Raw genomic sequence first — 12713 nt, forward strand, 5'->3', positions numbered from 1 at the left:
CCCCTCCAGACCATGGACGGCTCCTTCGTGCAGCACAGCGTGAGGGTCCTGCAGGAGCTCAACAAGCAGCGGGAGAAGGGCCAGTACTGCGACGCCACTCTGGACGTGGGGGGCCTGGTGTTCAAAGCACACTGGAGTGTCCTTGCCTGCTGCAGCCACTTCTTCCAGAGCCTTTATGGGGATGGCTCAGGGGGCAATGTTGTCCTCCCTGCCGGCTTTGCTGAGATTTTTGGCCTCTTGCTGGACTTTTTCTACACTGGTCACCTTGCCCTCACCTCCGGGAACCGAGATCAGTTGCTCCTAGCAGCCAGAGAGTTACGAGTGCCAGAGGCTGTGGAGCTGTGCCAGAGCTTCAAGCCCCCAAACTTGGTGGGACAGGCCCCAAGTGGCCAGAGTGGGCTGGGGAAACCTGCCTCCCAGGATGGAAGCAGCTGCCTCAAGGAGCCATCTGCCTTGGGGGAAGAGGAAGTTGTGAGGACTCTGGGTCAGGCCTCCAGGGGTCAGGAACCCAGCAACAGTCCTAGTCCTCAGAGGCCCCCACTGGGCCCCCCTGCTCAGAGTGAGAGCCCCTCCTTTCTCTGTGGGAAATTCAAGCAGGCCTTGAAGCCTGGTTCCTCAGAGGACAAGGAGCCTGAGGACTGCAAAGTGCCCCCAAGGCCCTTTGAGGCTGAAGGTGCCCAGCTGCAGGGCGGGAGTCATGAGGTATTATGCCCAGGGTTGCTGGGAATGGGGAGTCAGAGGTAGCGGGGAAAGACTGACACTTTTTTGGTATACACCTGGACCCCACGGGAGAACCACTGTTACCTGGGTTTGAGACAGAAAGCTTTTTGCACACCTAGGTAGGCCGCTCACCCTGCAGCCTCGGGTTAGAGCTGTCCATGGTGGCTGGTTTCCTGGGGTGCAGTGAGCTGCATTAGGGGCCTGGGTGTTTCTCCAGGCTTCCAGTTCCCACAAACACAACCACTGCCTTCCCTGGGACCTGAAGGAAAAGTCACTGACCAGGGGACTCTAGGATGGATCTAGGTTGGTGCCTAGAATGGAGATGGGGCTGAGCCCCCCTGCTGATTTCTGTGGTGACCCTGGTCTCTCCTGCTGCCTTTCTGCTCTAGTGGGAAGTGGTGGTCCAAGTCGAGGAGGATGGGGAAGGCGATTACGTTTCTGAGCCTGAGACTGTGCCTGCCAAGAGGAAATCCAATGTAATCACAAAGGCTTGTGCAGCAGAGCCAGCCATGGACTCAGGCTCCCCAGTGGCTGAGCCTGCTGAGAACAGAAGAGGTACAGTGGGGCCAGTCGAGTGCCCCACTTGTCACAAAAAGTTCCTCAGCAAATACTATTTAAAAGTCCACAACAGGTAAACACTCTGTTTTTCTGTTTCTTTTTCCCTTCTGTCACTGGGGGCGGGGCCTACATACCCTCCCCTTCTGGGCCATGTAGAACCTGAAGTTCCCTCTCAGACCTGCAGAGTGCTGGCCTTGGCTCGTCTCTGCTCATCAGAGACTGAAAACTCATCTTGGTTAGAGTCCTTCCTCCGCCTCCTTCCAACCACAGCCCTGGGACTGGGGATGGTTGTGTGGACACCTTGTTCCACCCACTGTGGAAATTTACCCACACCTGGTTTCTGAGGATGAGAGTAGTGAGTGGTCCTGAGTTGGGGCTCAGTGTCTTTAAAGCTTCACGCTTGGGCTTTGGGCCACGGTGCTGATCTTTAGGGTAGGTGCTACCCATGTTTCCTAGGAAATGCTAGTCTGCACTGGAGTCTCATGCTGGGGGAGCACCCAGGAGAGCAGGAGAGTCCAGGCAGAACACAGACCACCCAAAGCTTCCTCTCATGCTGGGATGTTCCCAAGACTCCCTTGGCAGCAGCTGCCCCAGAGCAGAGCATGCAGGTATACACACAGGTTCAGTGGCATGGAAAAGACCATGTGTCTAGGGCTGCAATATCCGATAAGGTAGCCGATAACTGTGTCTGACTACTTTAAGTTAAAATTAAGTTAAATTAAAAATTCTGTTCCTCCAGTACACTAGCTGCATTTCAAATTCTCAGCAGCCATATGTGACTCCTGGCTACTGAATTGGCTAATACAGATACAGGGCATTTCCTTTACTGTAGAGTTCTTTCTCTACAGTAATGGAAATGCCCTGTATCTGTATTAGCCAATTTTGTAGAGTTCTTTAGAAGCTCTGGTAGCGTAGTGCCTAAGGCACTTGACTGCTAATCTGAAGGCTGGCAGTTCAAACCCACTGGCCACTCGGAAGGAAGCTGGGGCAATGTACTTCGTAGTGATACTGCCTCAGAAACCCAAGGAGGGGTCGCTATGAGTCAGGTCCAACTCGACAGCACATAACAACAACAACAGAGTTCTTTGGAAAGTGCTACTCCAGAGTCTCTGCAGGGCCCCCAGGGGTGGCAAGTTAGATGACATGCCTTCCAGTGCCCTAGCCCATGACCTCACTGGTCCCCCACAGTACTATTTCGTAACCAGGCCAGATTGGGCACACATTTTCTCAGTGTAACACTTAGGAAGCCACTATAGTTGATGGGCATTGGTGCTGGGGTGGGACCTACGTATGTACCTGCATGCTCTGTAATGGGGCAGCTGCTGCCAGGGGAGTCTCATGAACATCCTGTTGTGGGGGCAAGCTTAGGGCAGTCTGGGTTCTGCCTGTTACTCTCCTGGGTGCCCTGCTCCCCCACCCAGGGTGAGGCTTTAGGGGAGCAGCACTGTCCTTGTCCCTGTCTTGGGCTTCAGGTGGCTGGACTGGCCTGGGGAACTGAGAGGGGAGTGATGGATTCATTGGGATGGGGGACAAGGACAGGCGACATGGCAGTAAGATAAGCAAAGCATCTGGCCTCTGGCAGGTTGGTAGAACCTGTCTTGGTGCTGCTTGTGGGAAAGCCCTGAAGGCAGGGTTCATTTAGTTCATTTGACAGACCATCTGCTAAGGAGCAGACAAAACTCCTCTGGGCACTTGGGACACATTAGTGAGCAAAAAAATCCCTTGTGGTGCCTACCTTCCAGCAGGGTGATGCAGGTGACAAATGTAGCAAATAAGGAAGCCGAACAGTAGGATGGAAGGTGATAAGCGCTACAGAAAAGAAAAAGTGAGCAGTGCCGGGGGCTGAGGGTTCAGGGTAGGGTTGGTTGCATGTTTAAATAGAGACAGTCTGGGTGGATTCATTGAGAAGGTAAGATTGGAGCAGACTTGAGGTAACAAAGGAAATTGAGTGGATAACTGAGGAAAGAGTGTTCTGGGCAGAGGGAAGAGCCAGAACCAAGGCCTTAAAGTAGGAGTGAGCCTGGTATGTTGAACAGAGGGAGCCAGGCGGAGAGACCTAGGATATGAGGCTGTGAGGGAAGGGGCAGGCCAGCTGGTGTAGGCAGTGTACCTGTGGGCTGTACGAGGCCCTTTAGAATGAAAGGGGAAGCCCTTGAGAGTTTTGAGCAGAAAAGTGATGCTATGTGGCTTAAAGGAAGCCCCTAACTACTGAAGCTTATACCTGTTGGGGAGCCAGGGGTGGGAGAAGGGTGACCAGATAGGAGGCTCATGGCCACACTGGGGGGGCTTGTGCATGGAGGTGAGGAGCAGTGGTCAGTCCTGGCCATGGTTTGAAGGTAGAGCTCATGAAGTTCTGGGCAGATTGAATTGTTTGTCTAGGTTATTAGGACCCAGGGATTCTTTCTGTTTTGACGAGAGCTTGCAGGCCCACTGGGCCACTCCCTCAGCCTCTGTAGTGGTTAGGTTGGTGGTGACCACTTGGTGAAGCTGGAGGAAGTGGCACTTGAGGTCTACTTTCCACTACATCTGCTGGCTCTGCAGGGTCTCCAGTGAGGGTCATTCTGAGCTTGCCACACAAGTTTCCCAGCTCAGATCAAAGAAGCCTGCTCCAACAAGGGCTTCCTGGGGTCTGATGGAGCCTGTGTACCTGAGCTGATCTCAGGATAACTCTTCCTCCTGTCTGCTGGTCATCACCCACTGGGTCTTGGGGAAGCCATGGGGCACTGTGGAAAAGAGGTTAGAAGCCCCCTCAACTCCCAACCCTCCTATGGCTTCTTCCGGCAGGAAACACACTGGGGAGAAACCCTTTGAGTGTCCCAAATGTGGGAAGTGTTACTTCCGGAAGGAAAACCTCCTGGAGCACGAAGCCCGGAACTGCATGAACCGCTCAGAACAGGTATTTGAAGGCTGGCCCAGTTTTGTGAGCAGGTGCGCTGGCCTGGAAACTGTCTCAGATGGGGCTGTAGACTCAGGAGAGCCACAGATGGCCATCCGATCCATGGCCTGGCTTTATAGGGATAAGCCCAAGAGGGACTCTGGGTGGCAGTCTGGGTGTGCCTGTCCAGGTCCTGGGCCTAGCTGCACCTTGACTTTGGGGAAGGGGTATGTATACAGGGGGCAGCTGCTGGAAAGGCCTTCTGGCCCACCTCCCTACCACTGGCCACAGAGTCCTGTCTGGGCACAAGAAGGGCCTGGTGTGGTGGGTTTGCAGTGCTTGGCAGCGGTCAGGGCAGGCAGGTTATGTGTTGCCCTCTCCCACCCGAGCGTCCCCCCCACCCCCAGGCAGACTCCTCCCAGCAGCAAGTGGAAGCCCAGGCAGAGGCTGCCGCCACAGGCAGAGGCGCCCCCTGATGCCGGCCCTGCTTGCCCCTCACACTGCCAGGTCTTCACATGCTCCGTGTGCCAGGAGACCTTCCGCCGGAGGATGGAACTACGGGTGCACATGGTGTCCCACACGGGAGAGATGCCCTACAAGGTCAGGCTTAGACCTGGTCTACGAGGTGTGGGTGGAAAGGAGCCTCTGGGCCTGGGTGCAGCCCTTGGGCTCCTCCTACCAAGGCCTCCCCTGCCCATCCAGTGCCCTTATACCTTGGCCTCACTGTTGGGGAGGGCAGGCCCGATGTCCCCATGAGCATAGTGCTGGGCAGCTGAGCACTGTGCCCCCAGCCCCTCCTTCACACCAGGCCGGTGAGCCTCCCTGCATCTTAGGCCAGGCCCTGCCCTCCGGTGTCTGCCTCAATGGCCAGGGGTGGCTAGGCTTCCATCATTGTCTTGAAGTGCCTGGGGACCTGTTTTCCAGTGTTCCTCCTGCTCCCAGCAGTTCATGCAGAAGAAGGACCTGCAGAGCCACATGATCAAGTTGCATGGAGCCCCGAAGCCCCATGCTGTAAGTGTTGGGCTGGGCTTTCTCTGACACTGGGACTGCAGGAGTGAGGCCACTGGAACTGTGTCCAGAATGGCTGGCTGGCTGGGTGGCAGAGGAGTACTGGGTGCTCTTGGCAGCCCTGCCCTATCCTTATCCTCGCTTTGGCCCCCTGTGCCTGGCAGTGTCCTACCTGTGCCAAGTGCTTCTTGTCACGGACAGAGCTGCAGCTGCATGAGGCCTTCAAGCACCGTGGTGAGAAGCTGTTTGTGTGCGAGGAGTGTGGGCACCGGGCCTCCAGCCGCAATGGCCTGCAGATGCACATCAAGGCCAAGCACAGGTGCGGGAGCCTGTTCTCTCTCCCTGGCTCCTGAGTTCGTGCCGGCTAGCCAGGAAGGCAATTTGTTGATACTCCTGTGGGATGAGAATGTTCCCCTACCCCCAGATCCAGGGCCTGCTCCCTTTCTGGGCCTGGGGTCCTGGAGGGTGGGGAAGAGTTTGCCAAGCAGAGAAGTTGGGAAGAGGTTTCTGTATCTCGGTAAATTCTTGGTCCTCGGTCGTGCTTCCTGGACCCTAGAATGCCTGTGTCCTGTGACTCCCAGCCCCATAGGCATTTCCTTCCACTCAGGATGGAGATGGGGCCCCTGTCCTGGCCCCTGCTGCCTGGTGGTACAGTGCAACCTGGGCGTGGTCCAGGGGTGCAGGCAGTCTTGTTAGCCTTGCCTTGCGTCCTTGACTTTGTCTAGGTGTGCTCCCTGCTATAGTGTTGCAGTGGGGGTGAGGGGGGTAGCTTCCCTCATTGACACCTCTGCCCTATGTCCCTGCCCTCACAGGAATGAGAGGCCGTATGTCTGTGAGTTCTGCAGCCATGCATTTACCCAGAAGGCCAACCTCAACATGCATCTGCGTACACACACTGGCGAGAAGCCCTTCCAGTGCCACCTCTGTGGGAAGACCTTCCGAACCCAAGGTGAGGCAGGCCTTGCCCCTCTTCACCCCTGCCCTGGGGCCAAGGCCAGGTGGCTAAACTCTCATGTGTTCTTGCAGCCAGTCTGGACAAGCACAACCGCACCCATACTGGTGAGAGGCCCTTTAGCTGCGAGTTCTGTGAGCAGCGTTTCACTGAGAAGGGGCCCCTCCTGAGGCATGTCGCCAGCCGCCACCAAGAGGGCCGGCCTCATTTCTGCCAGATCTGTGGCAAAACCTTCAAAGGTACTTGGGTTGGCAGAAGGTCACCCACTCATGCCCTTCCCTAGGGAAAGTCAGGGTCACCTGCATTTCCTATGATGTGACGTGGGGGGCTTTCTGGGGAAAGACCAGGCCCAACAGTGGTTTTTAGACGCTCACTCTCAGCAGCAGAACCTGTGTGCTGGTGGGGGCCTCTACACCACATGACTGAGCATGATTGCTTTGACTGAGTGCAGGTGGGCAGGGCCTCCCAGGGTGCTGTGCAGTAGCAACCTCAGGGTGGTTCTGTGGATCCTTGGCAGGGTCCTATAGAGTCGTCAGCAACCCCTGGCCTCAGGACTGGCAGAAAGAACCCCTGGGGACTGCTCAGCCCCCCTCGCTTTCTGCCTGTTTCTGGGCCTCGGGATTCCTAGTCTCTCATCTTCAGGGCATGATCCTGGCCTACTTCCCATATCTCCTAGAGGATTCCTCATGCCATTGTCCCTCCTTCAGCTGTGGAGCAACTGCGTGTGCATGTCAGGAGGCACAAAGGAGTGAGGAAGTTCGAGTGTACAGAGTGTGGTTACAAGTTCACCAGGCAGGTAGGGCAGAGGGCTGAGCCTGAGCACCCCCTTCCTCTACCTCAAGCCCCCCTTCCCCAGCTCTGAGCTCCCCCCTCCCTCCACCTCAAGCCAACCTTCCCCAGCTCTGAGCTCCCCCCTCCCTCCACCTCAAGCCCACCTTCCCTAGCTCTGAGAGCTGCCCTTCTGCCTCAGGTTCACCTATCCCCACCTCTGAGCTCCCCTTCCCTCCACCTTAGGCTCACCTCCCTCCAGCCCTGAGAGCTGCCCTTCTGCCTCAGGCTCACCTATCCCCACCTCTGAGCTCCCCCTCCACTTCAGGTTCACCTTCCCTAACCCTGAGCTCCCTCTTCTACTTCAGGCTCACCTCCTCCGTCCCTGAGTTCCCCACTCCCTGTACCTCAGGGGTACCTTACCCCAGCCCTGAGCTACCCCCTCCATCTACCTCATGCTCATCTCCCCCCAGCCCTGAGCTCCCACCACCTCAGGTCTACCTCCTTCCAGCCCTGAGTTCCCCACTCCACCTCAGGCCTACCTCTCCCTGGTCCTGAGCTCCCCACTCCATCTCAGGCTCACCTGCGGAGACACATGGAGATCCATGACCGTGTGGAGAACTACAACCCACGGCAGCGCAAGCTCCGGAACCTGATCATCGAGGACGAGAAGATGGTAGTGGTGGCACTTCAGCCGCCTGCTGAGTTGGAGGTGGGCTCAGCTGAGGTGATTGTGGAGTCCCTGGCCCAGGGTGGCCTGGCCTCCCAGCTTCCTGGCCAGAGACTGTGTGCAGATGAAAACTTTGCTGGCCCAGGGGTCATGGAGCCCTCACTTCTCATCACAGCCGCCATCCCTGAGGACTGTGACACGTAGCATGCCCTGCCATCAGTTCCTAATAAACCACGTGGCTTTGGACATGGGTGTTGTAGCATAGCCAGCAGTCCTTCATCCAGCTGCCACCCCCTCCCCCATGCCCTCGAGGAGAAATGGGGCCTTGCCTCACCTTCCTAGAGCACAGAACTCAGCCAGCAGCTCTCCCCACTTTGTCAGGGGGTGGAAGCTTTGGGCACCATGCCTTTTGGCCCTGGACCCTCTTACATCTTTTTGGTCCCTCATTCTCTTAGGACATTAGGACTGAGAGCATTAGTCAGATACGGATATAGTGCTGCTGTTTTATAGTTGAAGTGTTAACAGCTAGTGGGGATAGAAATCATCACTAAGCCTTTGGGAGTCAAAATGAGTGGCCAGGGCCCTTGGTGAAGGCCTTGTTGGCTAGTCAAGACTTAGGCCAGTTAGTGTAACTGATCATGCTCGGGTCTGAGGAGGGTCCAGCTGGCAACTAAACAAGTTCCCCCCACCCCCATGCCCTGGAGGAGAAGTGGGGCCCTTGCTGAACCTATCCAGAGTGCAGAGCAGACCCTGGCTGGTAAATGCTCATCAGAAGTGACCCTTTGGAAAGGTCTTAGCTTAGATGCTCATACAGGAGGCTTGGGGCATAGGGAAGGCCAGGCCTAGGAGGGTGAGAGGTCTTGGTGGCTCTGGCTATAGCTCCACTCTCCAGGTTCTCCATCCACAGGGAGCTGTGGTGTGGGTGCCCCATACCATTGAGGGTACCTGTACCTAAATTCCTTCCAGCTGTCAGCAAGTTACTAACCACTGCCTGCTTCCATGCCCTCATCTTTTAATAGAGTAAATAAGACGACGTCATTGACAGGGATTAAATGAGAAACTTTCTGTTCCAGTTACCTACTGCTGCTATATACCAAACCAGCCAAAATTCAACTGGGGCTGAGGACCTGCTGTCAAGGTGGCTCATGTATCTGCCTGGAAAGTAGGTGCTGGCTCTGGTCTGGCTGTTGGCTGGGACCTCAGCTTGGGCTGGGCAGGGCCTGGGCTTCCTCACAGCATGGAGGCTTGGTTCCAGGAGGCCAAAACTGCCAGGTCCATGTATGATTTAGAAGTTGTATGGCATCACCTCTGCCATATGCCTTTGGTTCAGGCAGTCACCGAACAGTAATTTTCCAAACTCAAAGGTGAGGGGACTTTATGGGAGGGCTTTTAAAACTGCCCCACCACCGTAGTAACTGCTGAAGGGGAAACTGAAATGCTAACAGTGATGGCTGTGACCCCAACAGCTAGAGTCTGGTTCGTAAGTGTATCACTGGTGGCTTCCTGAACCTCACTTCTGCACTAAATTCCTCCTGGAGTCTGAAGGTTTTCCTTCAGGTCCAGATTCCACCTTTATTCCTTGATCAATGGAAACTAAGAGTTAAGGACAGCATGCAGTTACAATAATGACATACCAGGTTTCTGATTTCCTTTCCTATATAGGTTATATGAGTGGCTTCAGAACTGTCTTGGGAAGGGTATTAAAAAAACAAACTAGAGCCTCAAGACATCCCCCCATCCCAGCTCAGACGCTTAGCTTAGGCTGACACTGTATCTTGCTCACAGAGGGAGATGTGGAAACCAGCCCTTAGCTTGGTGGCACAGGTGGACTCAACTTGTTTTGGGGGTCTTCAGTTTTAAGGGCTCCACCTCCCAGAGTCAAGGTTTACCCCACTGCAGAGGGCTTACTGCCATTCTGCATACAGCTTTAGGAGGGGCGATCAGGAGGCTGAAGAGCCTGGTCCTGCCAGCCAAATGAGGTGGTAGCTTCCCACCTAGAAGTTTCAAGGATTGAACCATGTGCCCCCCTCAGCGTCGCCTGGGCATGGCCTCTCCTTTCTCCACTACTGCACACCTTGTAATGTCCAAGACAAGGAAGGATCCAAATCACTTTGTTGCTACTTTATTTCTCTTCACCCTATACGTCAGGCCTAATCCCAGAGGATTCCTAGCATAAGGATAAAGGCAATGACACAGTGACATCAAATCTATAGGAAATACTTTTATTTCAAAAATTCTGAAGGCATCCTACAACCATACACAGTATTCTGGACACATAAGCCTATAGAACAGACAAAAATAAATACAGAACTCTGCCCCACACTCGGGGGTGGAATTTGATGTGGACACTGGAGGGAGGGTGCCCTTCATTATGTAAGAGAATCTCTGAAACCATATAAATAGAGAATACTTCAGCAGATCGCCATTAAATACTAGTCACTGGATCTTCATAATTTAACTTGCCTTGTAGATGGATCAAGTTCTGTACACACTACATAGACAGCCATATACCCACCTGGTCTGGTATCTGTCCTGAGGTCACTGTGCAGGCATCCTGAATGGGTGGGGACTCTACAGCCTAGAAGCCAGGGCAGTAGAAAGTGGGGAGGAACAGGAGTTTCTGAAGGACAAGTTCCTGATGGTGAGGGACACAAACTTGGCCCCATCCTGTCCCTAAAACATCCACTGAGTAGCCAGTGTGGTAAAATGGCAGTCAGTTTCCAGAAAGTGGTCAGCAAAAGGAGCAGGAATGCAAGACACTAGTCACCCTGCAGTCCAGCCCAGGCCCCTCACCACCAGGAAGCTACCCAAGGGGACACCAGACAGCTGTCTCAAACTCAAGTGACTGTGTGAGCCAGGGTTTTGTAGGGGGGGAAAAAAGGATCACCAAGAAAACATGTGAAGCACCCTTGTCCCCACAACAAAGCTTTGCTTTATACCATTTCCTACATTGGCCCTTGGAAAATCCTTGGCCTCTATAGAGCCACCATCTGCCTGTCTAGAGGTGGTGGAAATAACTCCAAGTGTAGTACACACCTGCCTGGCACCCGCTGCAATCCCTGCTGGGCCTTCTCTGAGGACAGGTACCAGGAACCCTTTCTGTGTGACAGACTAACATCTCTCCCTTGGGAAGCCTCCCAGGCCTCTAGAAATGACCTTGGTCCAGCAGCTATCACATCTATAGTAAGCTTCTACAGGGGGTGGGAGGACTTTGTACCAAGCTCTGCAACTGATGTATATTCAGGGCCTGATCATTCTGAAAGGGGGGAGGTGGCAAAGGCAGGAAATGGCCTCCTCCCTTGCTGCTGAGGGGAAGAAGTGTGTGTCTGGGCAGTCCAGGCTTCTCTTGCCTGTAAGGAGGTCAGCCTCACAGTGGTAGACAGTCTCTTGGGCGGCGGGGGAGTGTGGACAAATTCTGGGTAGACTCAACCAGCTGGACAGGCACTGGGACCAGAAAATGCCCATGCACCTCCTTGGACATAAAATGAGCATCAGCCATTTTGGGCTGAGACCACAGCTGGGACAGGGTCGAGGGCAGGCAAGTCCTGACTCACCTGGGGAGGGCAGACTCATAGCAGGAGTGAGGGATGGAGAGACCTCCAGAAAGTAGAGGACCCAACATACAAGCCCAGGCACAGGTACTTCCTACCCGCTATCCCACCCCTTCCCACAGTGCCAGGCAGCACACCGCACAGGAGCTGGGCAATGACAGTGAATGACTTCATGGGGGGCGGGAGCAATGACTGCTCTAGAAGGCACCCTCCCTCACCCTCACTTCAGGCAAGAACCAAGAAGCAGCCAGAGGCCCCTCATGAATATGCAGAAGGCGGCAGGCAGTGTCGTAACAGGTACCCACACACACCAAGTCCTAGGAGAAATTCAGGCAATCAGGCTTCTCCTGGGCCCAGATGTGCCATCCCAACGAAAGGGTTTTAAGTGCAGTCTGTGAAGCGATGGTCTTAAAACTAATGTTTTTTTCTCCTGGTGAGAACACAGCTCCAAAAATCAGGTCACTGGGAATAGGCAACCGAATAAACATTTCCTTTCAGCTGACTAATGAGGAACGTGCAGGCTGAATGTCTGGGAAGGAAGGAAGGAAGGAAGGACAAATCCAATCAAAGGCTACTTTGGATATCTTGAGGAGACAAACCACCCTCTCCATGGGGAGGACGACCAGGGACTCCCTGAGCCCATGGTGTTTCCTGAAAGCACTCCTGCCCCTTGCTTCTGGATCTGGCCCTGAGCTTCCAAGGAACCTCAAATCACCCCAGCCCCAAAGAAAGCTTCAGCAATGGCACTTTGATAAGACTTAAAAAATAATTAAAAAAAAAATCCTGTTCCTAGCTGGCCCCTTCTTGAAGGAAGGGTTGAACTGTAGACATTGAAAACCCTGGAGTCAGTCACCCAAGCCCCTCTACCAGGCTTCCTGTACAGGCAACAGGATTTTCCACTCGCAGCCATGGTGAGGGGTCAGCGCAGGGCCCCAGGAGCTGCGTGAAAATGTCCACTCATTTGCTGGACTGGGCTCGGGAAGACTCCCAAGGCCTCCAAGAGAGAGCGACAGCCTCGCACTTGGACATTTTTGCCCTTCTTCATCAGCCCGGGACACAGGCCCAGCAGAGGCTTCCATGCTAAGTGAGGATACGCTGGCCAGTTCAGGGCTGTGGGAGGGAGACCCAGCCTCCACCACAGCCCATGTGCTCTGGACACAAAGACTCCTTCAAAGTCACCCTCCTGCTCAGTCCCACAGCCCTGCACCCATCTCAAGAGGCCCCAGTCCTGTAAGAGGGGCTCTGGTGGGAGACCCTAGCTAGGCAAGAGACTAGGCAAGCAGATCCTCCCTTGGGAGGGCCAGCACTGGACATGAAGCTGAGGAACCCCCAGTAGGCAGGGTCTGCAACCCCTGATGCACCAGGCCCAAATGGGGATACGCATGAAGGTAGGCCAAAGTCATTCTCAGGCTCCTCACGGGACTGCTCCCCACCTTCTGTCCTCTACTCCTGAGTCGGAGAAAGGAGGCACAGGTGGTGGTGGCAAGAGGAGTATGCACTGCATTGGTGAGCTGAGGACCCACAGGTGGGGCTCAGATACGTGCTGCAGGGGGTAGCTCTTTTGTGACCAAGGGAGAGGCATCTGTGACTAGCTGTGACTCCAGCAGCCAA

At 54.7% G+C, this 12713-nt stretch overlaps 1 protein-coding gene across 1 annotated transcript; it reads left to right on the forward strand.

Moving 5' to 3' along the window:
• ZBTB48 (zinc finger and BTB domain containing 48) lies at window positions 1–7755 on the forward strand. The gene is made up of 10 exons (XM_007942584.2): window positions 1–702; window positions 1110–1351; window positions 4063–4174; window positions 4661–4753; window positions 5078–5164; window positions 5326–5480; window positions 5974–6110; window positions 6188–6352; window positions 6821–6909; window positions 7459–7755. The coding sequence occupies exons 1-10, from the start codon at window positions 13–15 to the stop codon at window positions 7753–7755; spliced, it is 2067 nt and encodes a 688-aa protein (XP_007940775.1). The 5' UTR covers window positions 1–12.
• Window positions 7756–12713: the final 4958 nt, after the last annotated feature.

The sequence above is a fragment of the Orycteropus afer genome, unplaced genomic scaffold (assembly GCF_000298275.1).
Source record: "Orycteropus afer afer isolate SDZICR_OR568_19922 unplaced genomic scaffold, OryAfe1.0 scaffold00094, whole genome shotgun sequence".
Lineage (NCBI taxonomy): Eukaryota > Metazoa > Chordata > Mammalia > Tubulidentata > Orycteropodidae > Orycteropus > Orycteropus afer.

Coding starts and splice junctions, on each gene's coding strand:
- ZBTB48 (XM_007942584.2), top strand. CDS start 13: ATGGACGGCTCCTTCGTGCAGCACAGCGTGAGGGTCCTGCAGGAGCTC. Junction 5,481..5,973: donor CACATCAAGGCCAAGCACAG/GTGCGGGAGCCT, acceptor CTGCCCTCACAG/GAATGAGAGGCCGTATGTCT. Junction 6,353..6,820: donor CTGTGGCAAAACCTTCAAAG/GTACTTGGGTTG, acceptor TCCCTCCTTCAG/CTGTGGAGCAACTGCGTGTG.